Source organism: Seriola dumerili, unplaced genomic scaffold, assembly GCF_002260705.1.
Source record: "Seriola dumerili isolate Sdu_G_001 unplaced genomic scaffold, Sdu_1.0 BDQW01000003.1, whole genome shotgun sequence".
Taxonomy (NCBI): domain Eukaryota; kingdom Metazoa; phylum Chordata; class Actinopteri; order Carangiformes; family Carangidae; genus Seriola; species Seriola dumerili.
In genome coordinates, this window is record NW_019174258.1 from 1,071,608 (window position 1) to 1,086,192 (window position 14,585).

The following is a 14,585-nucleotide window of genomic DNA, read 5'->3' on the forward strand; positions in this document are numbered from 1 at the left end:
CATCAACTTCTTCATAACATGCAGTCAATATGCAGTCTAATAATACTAATAACGCTCAGTTATTTCTTCATGAGCTCTTTGTGACGCCAGTGAATAAACACAAAAGAAGCAATAAATGCACAACTTGTTGTCAGTTACCAGAATTTGATTTCCCCACATAGTTGCATGTAGCACCGATGATGCAGATGAAAGATGAAGATGAAAGACTGTCCAATCAGTGAGTTACCTGTCTATATGCCTTTTTGTTTACTCCTCTTGGTTCTGTTGTAAAAAGTCAGTGTGAACACAAATGGGATCAAATGAACCAAACTACAGTGTGAAAGCTCCCTTAAACACAACAGCACACCGTTTTAAATGATCTACCTAACAGTGGCTTTACTGCTGTTAATATCAAGTAATACATAGAAAGCATAATGATGATGTTTCTTGTTTGTTTGTTTGTTTGTTTGTCTTTGATTCATGAAAACTGGATCTGTTTATGATTTGTCACAAAATACCTTGAAAGATGTTTTGTTTTATTTATTAGAAAGTTGAATTGTATGGAGATAGAGAGAGAGAGAGAGAGAGAGAGAGAGAGGGAGAGAGAGAGAGAGAGAAATTACAGGTAAAACCAAATTAGCTCTGAATAATACAGAAAACTATTGTAAAAACAGACTTTTAGCATTGTCAAAAGCCGCAACAATGCTGGATATTTTCATTCTCTTAAGAAAACATGCTCAAAATACCCAAGATCTAAATCAGTAAATACAAAGCATTACATATTTACAACAACTGAATTTACATCAGAATTTAAACTGGCCAAACAATTTCACTCAGGACATACAATGAAGAAGAATAATTTAATATAGTTTCAACATTAACTCATAAACACCTTTAAATACCTTTGGACATAAGGATAGGCTTCATCTATTAACACCTGAATCTGATTAAGGAATCTTTAAAATCCAATTCCTTCTTGTATCGAACACTTCCCGTCACGCAACAACAGCTGGCAGCAAAGCTACAGGCCCAAAGAGGTAAAAAAAAAAAAGAAAAAAGAAAAAAAAAAACACCCAAAAAAACATCTGGTCCAGGCAGCATCTTGAACGAAATGAGAAATGAGAAATGTCAGTTATTGAAAAACGAGTTAGCCTGATTCCCAGCACAGATTATTTCTTATTATTTCCTATCCGTATATGCAAAGCCCCCTCCACTCCCTACAAAAATATTGATTATTAAATATGTTTGATAGGAATATGAAAATAACTCTCTAACTCTGTATAACTTTGAACAAGTTTTACTGCAGTGTGATTAGTTTAAGACCTGCCTCCAAAAAGAACATAATGTATTACACCTAAATCATACTGGGTTTATGCCACAATGTCTCACAATAGGCCACAGTCACATTTTGGCAAGTTTTAATTCCCATCCATAAAACCAAAAAAACACTCCTGTTTTGCTGACTTGCAGAGAGTTTCTGGCTCTACAAGGTAAAAAGGTTTCTTGTATAAAAAGAGAGCAGTACTAATGGTAAAACCAATGACTGCATCAAATGCATGTATACAAATAGTGAATGTGAATTACAAACTAGACGGAGATGAACCAAACAGTTTCCACAGGGACACAGGGTAAGAAAGGGTATTTGATGTCTCAGGCTTCCATTTCTCTGTATAAATGACATTAACTTGCCTGTCATTTAGGGCAATATTCAGCACCAGGCCTTAAATTCCTGGACAAAGAGGCAACATTCCTCTTCGCAGAGAGTCAGAGAGAAAGAGAGAGACGGAGCCAATTGATTTGGATGAAGACTATCTGACTGCAAGTCACAACACTGGCCAAGAAACAAACAATCATATGCTGTACATAGATAAGAGAGATATCATGATTTATGGAGATAGGCGAGGGTGAATCAGAAATATAAGGTACAGTCAACACAATTTTTAAAAATCTTTATTTAGAACTTTTTGAACTATATAAACATATCAGTAAACAACACAAAAAACAGACAGACAAAATCAGAATTACCAGAACAAAAAACAAATGTCCATGAATGCCAAGATATACCATCTCCAGTGTCTGCAGCCACTGTAATGTACACTAAATGTCTATACAGCCTGAAAGTGACAGTCCTTACACAAATGCAATCCAGATGTGTTCAATGAGTGTGTTTTAGTAAAGGTGTCTTAAGCAGTTCAAATAAACTGTACACAGAGCCACTGTCAGAGGGTCACACAAATCACCTGTTAAACACCAAGTCTGCTTGCTTTTTGACATAATCAGTGAACTTGAAAACCAAATTTTTACAATTTTACAAAAACAGTCGCCAACACTATTTTACTTTTGAGTTTTTACTATTTTTACTGAGAGACAGACTTGGCTGTTTTTGCATCATGTATTGGAAAACAATGTTAACTCATCTCATGCTTTCATATTGTATACATCAATTAAACCTATCTTTATTTTACAGACAAAAAGTGAATCTGTAAAGAAAGCCAGTGTGAGAAATGACTCATATCACATAGGACTGTGCTCCAGACTCTCTGTTGTTACAGACCTCAAAATGAGGCGGCAGTGATGTTCTTTGTAACTGCACTCAGCAATGAAACAGGTCACAGTGCAGTTATATTTTGTTTTTTTTGTTTTGGGATCCAACGGACTGACAAACCAACCTACTCAAGCTGCTGGTCACTGCTGACAAATGTTCCACCACATACCACTAAATGAAAATTACCCATTTAACAGCAGTCATCCACTGCCCCACTACGCTTAAGAGTCAATGGCCTCATCAAATTTGCATCATCAACACAGCTGGAAGAGAGAAATGATGAGAGCCACTTTGGCTATTTTTTCCAATCCATCTTTCTCTGGCACACTTTTGAAGGGTCTTGCCGGTCCCACTCTGCCTCAATTATCTGGCTATGCCCAGCTGAGATACAATAATCCAAACTCTCATTCCCTGCAATTTCCACACTTGTGTCTGCACACTCACTTGCCTTGTGTTCACAATCACTTATGTAGGTGCTTCTTCCTCTACCTTGAGGATCAGAGACACCGGAGCACACACTGTGGGCTGAAACGAGGAGGGATTTACCCACTATAGCCCTGATACATTTTAAGGTAGAGCAGTTCATTTTGACATCTTTATCTCTTATATGACGAGTTTTGCAATATTTGTCAAGAAATGAAGGGAAAAGAAAAAGAAAAAAATGAGTCAGTGTGACCACTTTTCAGTAGTAGCACATTTACATCAGAATGTATTCAAGCAGATGCAGACTACATTTTGTTTTCTGAAATTATAATCCACTCCAGGAGTCACATTCAAAGTTATGTAGTTGCCTGTCTGATTGAAAAAGCGATACATTTAATATCTGGATCAAGATCAGCCACAAAAACTAACTAAACACTAACAATCTAAATAAATAAATAAAGTATTAATAAATAAAAAAACACAAATTAAATTTATTCCTTTCCATTCTTTTGATGCAGAGCACATATTCATTTCCTAACCACCAAACTAGAAACAATTAAACAGTCCACAACAGGGTTTCAACAGGGTCTTCATTAAGTAGGGGTAATAATTAAGATCTGATTTATCACGTACTGTACATTCTTACATTTGAGGATGAAACGCACTGCACACCACAAGCCATTAGAATGCAACTGTCAGTGTGTTTGAGTTCAGTAACACTAGTAGCGTTTCATTTTGTTTTCAGTTCAATACAGACGAAACAAACAGGTCACTGATCATATCCAAGAATAAACAGCTATGCAGATCTTTCTCATCAGTGTCCACCATCATTTAAGCCATTGTATATGCAAACAGGAAATATCATGTGCTGCGAAATGATCAGATTAGTATGGCTGCCTTCTAAAATTAATCATTTACAAATGAAGTTTAAGCTGTTGACAAGCTGAGCCTGGCAAATTCTGTTTTTTAAGGCCATTAGAGATAGTTGATATTTGTAAAAATGATCGATATATGGGCTGATATTTGATTTTTACAGAAGATATGGTTATTTCACAGTTGTGACATTTTATAGCTGAACAGACTTGTTTCAAGAGTTACCATAAGATAGTAACATAATAAGTAAAATGTATAAATAAAACCATTAACTTTAATTAGGCAAAGTATCTTGTTTGCAGTCATGTCCAAATTTGTTTATAATTTTTGTTGGAATTGGTACAAAACAGCAGCCCGCATTTCGACTTTGTTATGTTTCTAAAGGACAAAGCTGGTCACCAGACAACAAACAGCAATGACAAAGAGCTTTGGCTGTGACACACATTTCTCCTGACAGTCTCCAATTCTTTTCTGTTGCAAACAAAAAGCACCATGCTGATGCTGGTCTATTTTGGAAGTCACGGAGTGCAAGGCCCAGCCTAAAGGTGGCTGTCCACATGATGTCCACATCTTACTTTATGAAATCATACAGCACATAGCAATGCCTTCTCAATACAACACATGGCTGACATCAGTGTTTGAGATCAAACTCACTTCTAGCATACAGTCAGTATATAGTCAATGCAATGTGGTTTTAAAAAATCATGCATATGGTTCTACTGACCAATAACCGCTAAAGAATCTAAAGTTTCACTATGTATGTAGCGTGTTTTAGATATGATACAACAACCTGGTTTGTGAAAACATTTCATTATCCACAATTAGAAAATAAACAGTCAGTAACCAGCTTATTAGATATAACTGTATATAATATAATGTAATTCAGTAACAAAGTCCTGCGATACATCCTGTCTTTGACACTTTCGTGTTGACAGTGGTTCAGAAAGGAGATGATTCCACTCTACAGTCATTTAAGAGGTGGCAGTTAGTGGTGTTGTTGTGCTGGACTACGTTTTCTTAAAATGTGTCTGATATTTTGTCCAACTTAAATAAAACACCCCTGGTATAATTCTAAAAAAAAAAAAAAAGCAGTGATCATTTGAAACCTTTGTGTCATTAATGCATAATGAACAATGAACATCTCAGTTTGACTAGAGTTTCCTTGTCATTTGTTTTACTGAAGAGAGAACACACACCCTCCTCACTTCAATGATTAGGTATTCTAAAATTAATCCTCACAACTCTATAGTTCATGTGTGACAGCTCTGTTCTTGTTTCTTTGTCTTTTTGTTCAGTTTCCACTCAATGTGTGTCTTTCGTTTCACAGATAACTGACTACAACGAGGCTTTGTAGATGAACACAAAACATGCCTTCAGAAAACATAATGCTTGATTGTTGACTTTCTCTAGTAGCCCATCAGACAATAGATGTGCTTCGGATTAATGTCCTGTAGCATTTATAGCTAGGAAGCGATCCAGAAGCAGGGAATCTGAACTCTTGTTATCACAACCAAACCATCCACAAACTTGTTCAACTATAAAGACGATCATAGATAATCAGAAAAAAGACCAGTGAGCTGTGGAAAAGACAATCCATGTGTGTATATGAGGGCTGTCAGCAGGACTGAGCAATTGTCAAACTGTTTCTTGTCAAAAAAAAAACACACTACAGAATAAGTGATTGAGAGGATGTCTCACAATCCCATTAGACTACAATTCACTAGCAGCTCCACCTCTGATTGTGTTCACAAGAACCTCACTCAGACATATTAATTAATCTAAATCAAAACTTCCCCCCAACACGCCTCACAGCAAACCCTGATAAGAACATACTGTATTGTGTCTGGGAACACTTGCTGCACTGACAACACACCTTGATCAAAGCAGTCAAAACATGCCTGATTTATGCCTTATTAATGCATCTGACAGCAGGGTAAAACATGAATGACATTCACTGTATTACACCTCAAAGGCAATTAGCTCAATAAAATATTTACACATGTCTATGGCCTACGTCGTGCTTTGTTCCACATCTTTACTACAGCTCTCCGCTACAATTCCAGGTGGGAAGCTCATGTTTCAGGCACCAGATGGGAACAGCGCGCGCAAGCGTCACTCAGAGGAGGGAAAAGAATCACATGCAAGATTGGAAACTAAGACCATTTTCCTTCAGACTCCATTTATAAATAAACCCAAACACCATTTAAACAACATAGAAGTCAGTAAACAACTGATTTTGGTGTGCAGATATATGAGTCAAGCAGGAATAGAGAAAGACTACATATTAGAGGGATTGCTGCAATAGGTTTGAGGGAATGGATCCTACCTGATGCACTGAACTGACTGCTTCCAAGTGTGGTGGGCCTGTTTTTACCTCCACTTACAGGTGGAGAGAACATCTGAAAGGAAGAATATGGACATATCCCTACAATTAAGAGCAAATACTCTATTGTGTAAAAGAAAACATTCAGACGATCAGTTACAATTATCCTCAAAGTAAAATCATATTAGTCAACAATCATCAATTAGTCATGCTTTAAGCCTATGAAGTCCCCACACCTCTAAGCCCTCGGAGCTGAAAATAAGAGTGAAAAGCCATCCTACCGCACTAAAATCCAGCAGGTCACTTAATTCCTTGTCTGTTCCGAGAGCGGCAATCCGCTGCTGAGGATTCATCCTGGCGATCTAGAACCTGCAGAAGAGAGTGCACCAGGTCACATCTTTGCTGCTTTATTTAACGGGGGGGCGGGGGGGGACTAGAGCCACGGGAAATGACTGCCATGAGAGGTATTTGTTATGGATGCAGAATAAAGACCATCACTGTTAAGTAAAGTTGGCTCTGGCGTTGCATCACATAGAGACACTGACAGTGCTGCCACATACTAATTGATTAAATGGTGCAAAGATTTTGTTCGCACACATGTAGTTTTTCCCTGTACATTGCGTTGATTAAAAGGAGATAACGCCGTTGGTGGGAGCTCTGAATGGCTGGCACAGCTTGCCGGGACCTGCAGCATCGCATTATTGCAGTGTTTCTCTGTAAAAACACCGCATGCTGCTGGTGAGACATTTACATAACTCACTGACTAGGCTTTCACTGACGATGTAAATGTCAGTGATTTGTGTGGCAGATTTTCCAAACAAAACGACGGTTAATGTTAGCGGAGGCACCTAACGTCACTTAGGCTAGCTGGCTAACGCTAACTGCAGTTAGTTGTTCATATGGATTGAAATAGCTAGCAAGCTGCAACCAGCTGCAGCGGTTTTGTCCATGTAGACATTAGTACAGAGAAGACGGTGGCGTTCAAGCGACTGAAACATAAATTACATACTGCTTCAAGATAAGTAACACAGCCAAACAAATATTGCAAATGACAGTCTCAATCCCTTGCTCCAGAACACAAAACGCAATGATGGTCTTTCTCAACTCCCAACTTCTTTCACAGGTCCGAAAGCTTTTAGTAAACTCCCACTGATAATTTACCTTTTTTCCGACTAAAATCCCGACTAGGGTGATCTGGTGAAGGCTCGCTTTCTTGCAATACGCCTCAAAATAGCGAAATATGGGTTTAAAGACAATACCTGGGAAAATTTCCTCTATATATATCAGTTACGAGTTTCCCTTAGGCAGACATTTTTGCTTTGCAAACGCCTAAGCACCACGATGACATTGGTTATTGTATCCCTCCGCCGAGCGCAGTGACACGCTGGTCCCACACAGCGGGAGATGCTGTGAGAGTCAGCACACACACACACCGACACACCACCCGGTTATCTCTACTTTATTACTATGAACACTACATCTAGTTCATTTTAACGGACTGTATTGTCTCAGAAATCTTGACATTTGAATACTTGCAACACGGTGTTTTCATTTTAAATAAGCTATATTCAAAGCTTTCTATCAGTTGTTATATTTTTAAAACATTGTCCATAGTTTTTTTGTCTCACAAAGCTGTTGTGTGTCATACATTCCACGCAGCAGAGGGATGCAAGCACTGCAGAAGGACCTAAATTTAATCTAAAAACTTTGCCTACCTCTTTCAGTGCTTGCAATTAACTACTACGTGTGTTCAGAATAAAAAAATAAATCATTTTTATTTGGTTTTTCAAGCATTTGTTTTTTTTCCAGCTGTTTTCAACTGTTTACAGCAGTTGTATCGAGAGTGTTGGGCGATTTAGGCCTTCCTTTCTAATTAGTCCATTGGTTTACAGTATAACTTTCTTACATGCAATTAAATTTATGCTTTTATAGTTGGCATTTATTTTCAGCAATAGCTATTGAGTGTATTTACATTCTGCTGACTAAATGCAGGTCTGCCGGTCTTGTGCATAATATAAATAGGATACCATTTCACAAGAAACGATATATGCATGTACTGGACATGATTGTGAAATACGACCACAGCTGATCTTTATAATTTAGCTATACCACATACTATGTATACTTAATATTTTACTGCAGCCAAAATAATGCCTCATTATTTTCTCACTGTAATGTTTTACCTAATTTTTGGCAGAAGCAGCCATTTTTAGTTCAATAACTAATCTTACACAGAAAAGACATAATTCCACTTTATGATATTTTAAATTGACAAGCACAGAATTATATAAGCATCCACCTAGTTTGCTGCATTTTCTTTCAGAAATCTAGTGTCTCTGGCATTTTACATTTGTAGAACCACAAAACCTCCATATTACTGTCTCAGTCCAAAGGTGCAGTCCAGCGATTCTACTCTAACACACTTTTTTTGTCTAATTCAGTGAATGTCTCCTTAGGTCTACTCGCTGTCTGCTCTGGGTGTGCTGCAAAATACTGGCTCTGTAGAACAACGTGGCCCGGACCGAGTAACACAACACTACTCCAGCCAATCAGCAACAGGGGGCGTACGTGATTGTGCACAGGACAAGGGAAAGCAGAAAATGGGAGGAGGGGGGGGGGGGGGGCAGCTGGAGCGTAGATGTATAAGTTGGAGCAAGAGATGGTAAAGCTGCCGAAATTAACATGCTGAATTCCTCATAATCGCATTGTCAAGACGGAGAAATGGCCAAGAAACAGGCAAAGAGGAGAAGGTCAGCAGAACAAAAACTGAAAAAGAAGGGCTATGATCAGGCGAGGGGGAAGACCCGTGTCCTTATCGGTGAGGCTTTCCAACAGTGGAGAGACCTCCGAGAGTTGAAAGGCATGAAGGTGGAAGCAGACGTTGCTCTGCTTCTGCTTGGCAGGTGGGTGACAGAGCCAATGGGTCAGTGGGACTGAAGGGAGCCGTGTATTTGTTTGGCTGTTGAATTCTTTCTCCAGAATCGCGCATTTCTCCCTTTTATCAAGTGAGCTGACGTTTGTGAAAACCAGTCAAATCAGCGACCGCTTGGATCTTGTATGGATGTAGGGGATTCTGATGCTTGTCTATTCGTGGTGTAATGGTATGGGTGCTTGGAACGGCCAAAAAGGATGCAGAAAGACACAATTAATTTCACATTTGATAAACGACATTATATTGCACATTGTGTGAAATCCAAATTTTTGTACTGTACTGACTTTTATTTAAAAATAGAGCTCAAAATTAATATCATGAAATATTCATATCTGTCATAAGAAATCTTTCCCTCACAGGTTACCAAAAAGTTTCAATGAATTCATGTGCACGCTTACTGTACAAATGTTCCTGTGGTTTTATGGTACAGTTTTTCAGAAATCAAAATGGAAATTCAGTTTAATTTTACATTATAGCACGTTTATAATTTCACCTGTCAGAGCTGTCTTAAAAAATAAAGGTGACATGAAACATTAACAGATTCCTGCTGAAGATGACCCTGTACTATGTCCATGTCAAATTTTATGTGATTTTACTGTAAACATTTTGGGAAAAATTAAACTGTTCAGGATCTAGTATTTGCAAAAGCAAAATGAATAACTTTGTTATTTTCACACATTACCAAATCCTGCAAAAACAAAAAACAAAACAGAAGCAAAAAACAACAAATATGTAAGGTGTTCATATTAATAGAATAATGTAAATGAGATCAGATAGTATTACATTATGTAAAACAGTGGAATGCTATTTTTATCAAAGTAATACATAGCCTAGAACTTATATGAATATGGTATGCTAAACAATTGTATATGATATAACAAATAAATTTCATTTAAAACAGCAGGTACAAATTTAAATATTTTAAAATGTATACATCACAAAAATATGATATCTTAACTTTTAGGGCTACACTAAGTTACAAGAAAGAAATCATGTTCATATAAAATCAGAATAATTTTCATGCTTCTAGTCCTTTTTTATTTCATTCATATTTATTTTGTGAATCTATTTACTTTTTTAGTGCTTTTTAAACTTATTATTTTAATTTTGTTATACAGTAGTAGTTTCATTATAAAGTAGAGACTATAAGGAGTTGTTTGTCGTAAATTAGTGAAATAGAGCTACCTTAAATTTATGTGGACATTGAATTTTTTGTTGAGCTTATGCTTTTATTCTGAAGGGTTCAGACCAGAAAGTGTTATGGCTGTGTTAGGAAAGAATAAGGGACATTTTCCTCATGGTAAGAAAATGGTTGAAAACAACACAACCCTATAAAGCTATTGATGAAACATCAGCTCGTAGTGGCAAAAAAAATCTAAACCAGTCCATCGATCTGAAGGTCTGAGAGTGAGAGAGGAAATCAACTGCCAAAACAAGGATAATTAAAGCTGCAAGGATAAATGATCTTGCTTCACAAGGTGGAGAAAATATATGAAATGATGGACATGTTGCTTTGGAGTGTGGAACTTTTACATTCAAGCCCTTGCAAAATGAGTCCAGACAATGCAGATTAAACCAGTGCGGAAGAGGGGAGCAACCGTACAGACAGAGACGGAGTACGCTACAGCAACAAGGAGTATGGTGGGAAAACCTAGGAAACAAGTCCTGGTTGTTCCAAACTTCTTCCATTTAAGAATTATGGAGGCCGCTGAGCTCTTGAGTCTAGCAGTATTTTTGGTAACACCTATCATAATAAAGTATGAGACAAAGTATGATAAAACATTTATGCAATGGTTATGCAACTGAAATTCCTACAGTAAATAAGGACCAGGACCCATAGTAGGCCTATGTGCTGTGGCCTAGACTCAGACAACCCTTGGCCCAATTTAACCTCTGCGTACCACACCAGATCTCTCACCTTTGGATACATAATTACAACTTCAATCCTTTTTTTTTTTTTTTTTTTTAAACAATTATGAAAGGTACACAGGTTGTAAGTTTGCATCAACACACAAGAGTAACCACCACCCACCCCCTCCCCTATCCCTGTACAGCAGTGGCACTGAATCTCAAAGGTAAGCCTCTGTTTGATGCAAGCATATAAACATTACACACGATGAACATTAAACTTTATCATTACATCATTACAGTTTGGTGTAAACAGCAATACTTTTGATAAAATTTGCTCTGTGGAATACATGCAGTTATTTGTTAACTATGAACACTGTAGGCTAATTTAAAATTGCAGTGCTGTTAAATAATAATTGGTCACCTGTATGTCGAAACTTAATAAGGTCTTCAATTCAATGGACTCCACACATTATCCATAAGGGCCCACTACTCCGCAGGATGAGGAAGCCTCCTGCAATAACAGTATGATACAGTATGACTTTGTAGCTGTGTATCTATCTTTCTAAATCTCTTACATGTATTTGTGTGATAGTTTGGCAGCGTCATCTGTAGATTAAGCATGTTTGAAAACTAATTGCAGCATATTGTGATTTCTTAGTGTGTTGTATGTAGAATCACAGCAACATGTCATGGTGTATTTAAATATTTACCTTTTTTTGTTAAATGCTTTTCAAGTCCACAGTAAAACACAGTACTGTGCAGTTCTTCCACTGTGTTGGAACTACTTTTTCCTCTGAACTGGCGGGAAGCCAGACAAGAGGACTGCAGTAAAGTTGGGTTCATATTGGCTGCCACTGTGGCTTGGGGATACACACGAAGGAAAATATCAATGTCTTTTAAAAGTCTGCTACAAATTTTAACCATCACTACTTCCATCAACTGCCTCAGACTTTGGATTTGTTGCAATTTGGGTAATTGAATAATTGAAACAGCAATGCAGACAGGCTTAAAAGCACTAGTTAACTGCAGCAGATCATAAATATACTGTATAGGGCAGACAATGGACAGTTGTAACAAAATATTATCCTATAGGCTTGTAGTGATAATTATCATATACCGTAACAGATGGATCGATCAATAGATAAATAAAATCTCAAATGTTGTTATCTGTTATAATATTTGATGGAGATACTCTTCAGTTTTGTTACTGCTTGAGTGGTTTAGTTGAACTGGTTTCAAAACCTGGCCTACAGGCCAGAGAAAACAGTTTGGTGTCGGTGTTCAGGCTGCATGAAGCAAAGGAATGACTGACGAAGGAGCAAGCATCAAACTGAAACCGAAAAGAACATAAGGTTGATAAGAAGGCATGGGTGGTGAATGTTGAATGTGGCTGCAATCAGTGGCAAGTATCACTGACTGCAGCCACCTGGGTTTGACCGTGTGAGATGGGTTTGTTGTACTCAGCTAAGGCCAGAGCGAACATGTTAGTAATGACAATGAAAATTCATGCATGAACCTTATGAGAAACAAGTGGGGTGTTGGTGCATCACTTGGGGTTGCCCCACCTATCTTATCCAGATGTTTTATTGAGTGTGGCCTGTTACACCTACAGTAGCTTCAGTCAACTCAATCCCAGAACCACCAACACTTTTGGCACCAGATCTTCACTCATCAGCACACAATAGACTGAATATAAAAACTACACGTTAAGTGGATACAGACTACACACTTTGACTCTGGCTTTAACATTTTATCTGTCAGCCTATAGAAAACATCAGACTGCAGCCTGGCAGAAACATATCTATAAATGCTGCTATGTGTGAACACATTGTGAAGTTAGGAGTTGTTGGCAACATGTCATGGGATGTTCTGGTAATTATATTATTCCTGTTGACATATTTGGTGCAAGTGAGTTACATTAGATGACACTGTAGTTTAGTAAATTTTAGTTAAAAAAAACAAAACAAGGTAAGATGTCTCTTTAAAAATAGGGTTCTGTCTCATTATGAATACACACTGTTTACGATGTGTGTGATTGCAACTTGAATGTGTTAAGCTGAAGCTATAACAAATATAAAACCAACTTCAACGGAAAGACTGCTGTTAAAATTACACTTGATCCAATTACTGAATGTGGAAATAAGGTCATTGTTAAAAGGGTCATTATTAAAAATGTTTACTATGATGCTTATTACATATTAGTAACATAGCAAATAGCATGGTGTCCAAACAGTGTTAAGCTTGGCAGAGGCTGCTGACAGTTACACAGTTGCAGTGCTTACTTTGCTGAATGGTTGACAGGAGAGAGGTTTCCTGAAAGGAATTTTGTACCTGAATTAATTTAAGACAAATATACAGTATGTTTGTTAACTGTTAGAAAACAAGTCATTTCATAGCTCCCAATGTAAAAATCAGACATCCCATGTAACTATTCTGGACATAACTCTTCTGTACAGTAACCCCACTTATACAAAGTAGTTAAGTATTCTGAGACAGATTTTGCCTAAAACCAAGGAAATAAAGGGCCCAAGCAAAAAGCCAGTGGACACTCCAGCACCACAAACCATGTAGATTTTGGAGGAGATGTATCTTGGATTTCCATGATTTATAACTGAAGATAATGCCGTACAATATGTATCAACAATTAAAAAACACCACTGAACATATTGTACAAGGGATACCGCACTGCTCAAACACATGATGTGTTCATGTCCAGTTTATAGTGCAGCCCTGAAGACAGCCATTTTTTAATAGACAACAAAAATGTTAAACTTCTAAATCAAAACCAACCGATCATGCAAGAGGAGATTAAAGGATAATCTGTCACCTAATGTAAATTTTCTCATATTCATATTGAAACATGAATCTATGGGGGACGTCTCCGCCCTTTATTATTAATTCCAGACTGCCACCTGTTGGACAAACTGAGATCATCCAAACTTCTCCAGATGTTCTTCACCAAATGAAAATACCCACATAAATATATAAAGATAGTTTCAACATAGTTTTGTTGTTTATTTCCAACATTTCACAGATATTGGAAATGAAGAAATTAGTAAACCAAAGTCAAAACCCACAGTGAGAATTTATTGTAAATACGTTTTCACACCTGTATGGTAATTTTAGGAACATGAAGATATTGTCTAAGAAAGCGTGATCATATGACCTTTTTTCTGTCCTCTTAAAAATGTACTTAGCCTTTAACCCACACACTAAATCACCATTATGCAAACAGAGTAGCAGCCTGTACCTGTCAGAGGGGTCTCATCAATTTATTGTGAAATAATTTTGCAATTTTTTTTTGAAAAAAACAATTCTTCCTCCTGAAAGGTGTGTAGTTTTTTGGCAGGTCAATTGATGTGAAAACAATATTTTATAACAATGAAGGTAGCCTACAACACCTCTCAATATACAGTAACACAATGCAGTTCAACAGCATGACAAACTACAGCCTCCTAAATGACCATAAAGCTGAATCAACAAATAAACAGTTTCAACAAAAACTCAAAACTTAATTGCTTTCCTAAACATACTATTTCATTTTGAGCTTGAGTTTTAATTTTTCACCTCAAAAACAATAATTTGACAAGTAATGCTCAGCACAAGGTCTATAATGAAATTGTTTTAGGGCTTTTCGACATGGAGGACATCAGTTATTA

The 14,585-nt window shown here is 37.2% G+C and overlaps 1 protein-coding gene across 2 annotated transcripts in view; it reads right to left on the minus strand.

Annotated features, from left to right (window-relative positions):
• Window positions 1–7,453, minus strand: part of tcf12 (transcription factor 12) — a 77,708-nt gene extending 70,255 nt beyond the window's left edge. Inside the window, exons 1-3 of one of the 2 annotated variants that reach the window (XM_022740449.1) lie at window positions 7,403–7,453; window positions 6,425–6,512; window positions 6,147–6,219 (exon numbers count right to left, since the gene is read on the minus strand). In XM_022740449.1, the coding sequence (XP_022596170.1) occupies window positions 6,147–6,219; window positions 6,425–6,496 (145 nt within the window). In that variant the 5' untranslated portion in view covers window positions 6,497–6,512; window positions 7,403–7,453. Of the gene's footprint in view, window positions 1–6,146; window positions 6,220–6,424; window positions 6,513–7,304 lie in introns of both variants that reach the window. The other variant, XM_022740440.1, reaches the window with a different exon arrangement.
• Between the last annotated feature and the right edge of the window lie 7,132 nt (window positions 7,454–14,585).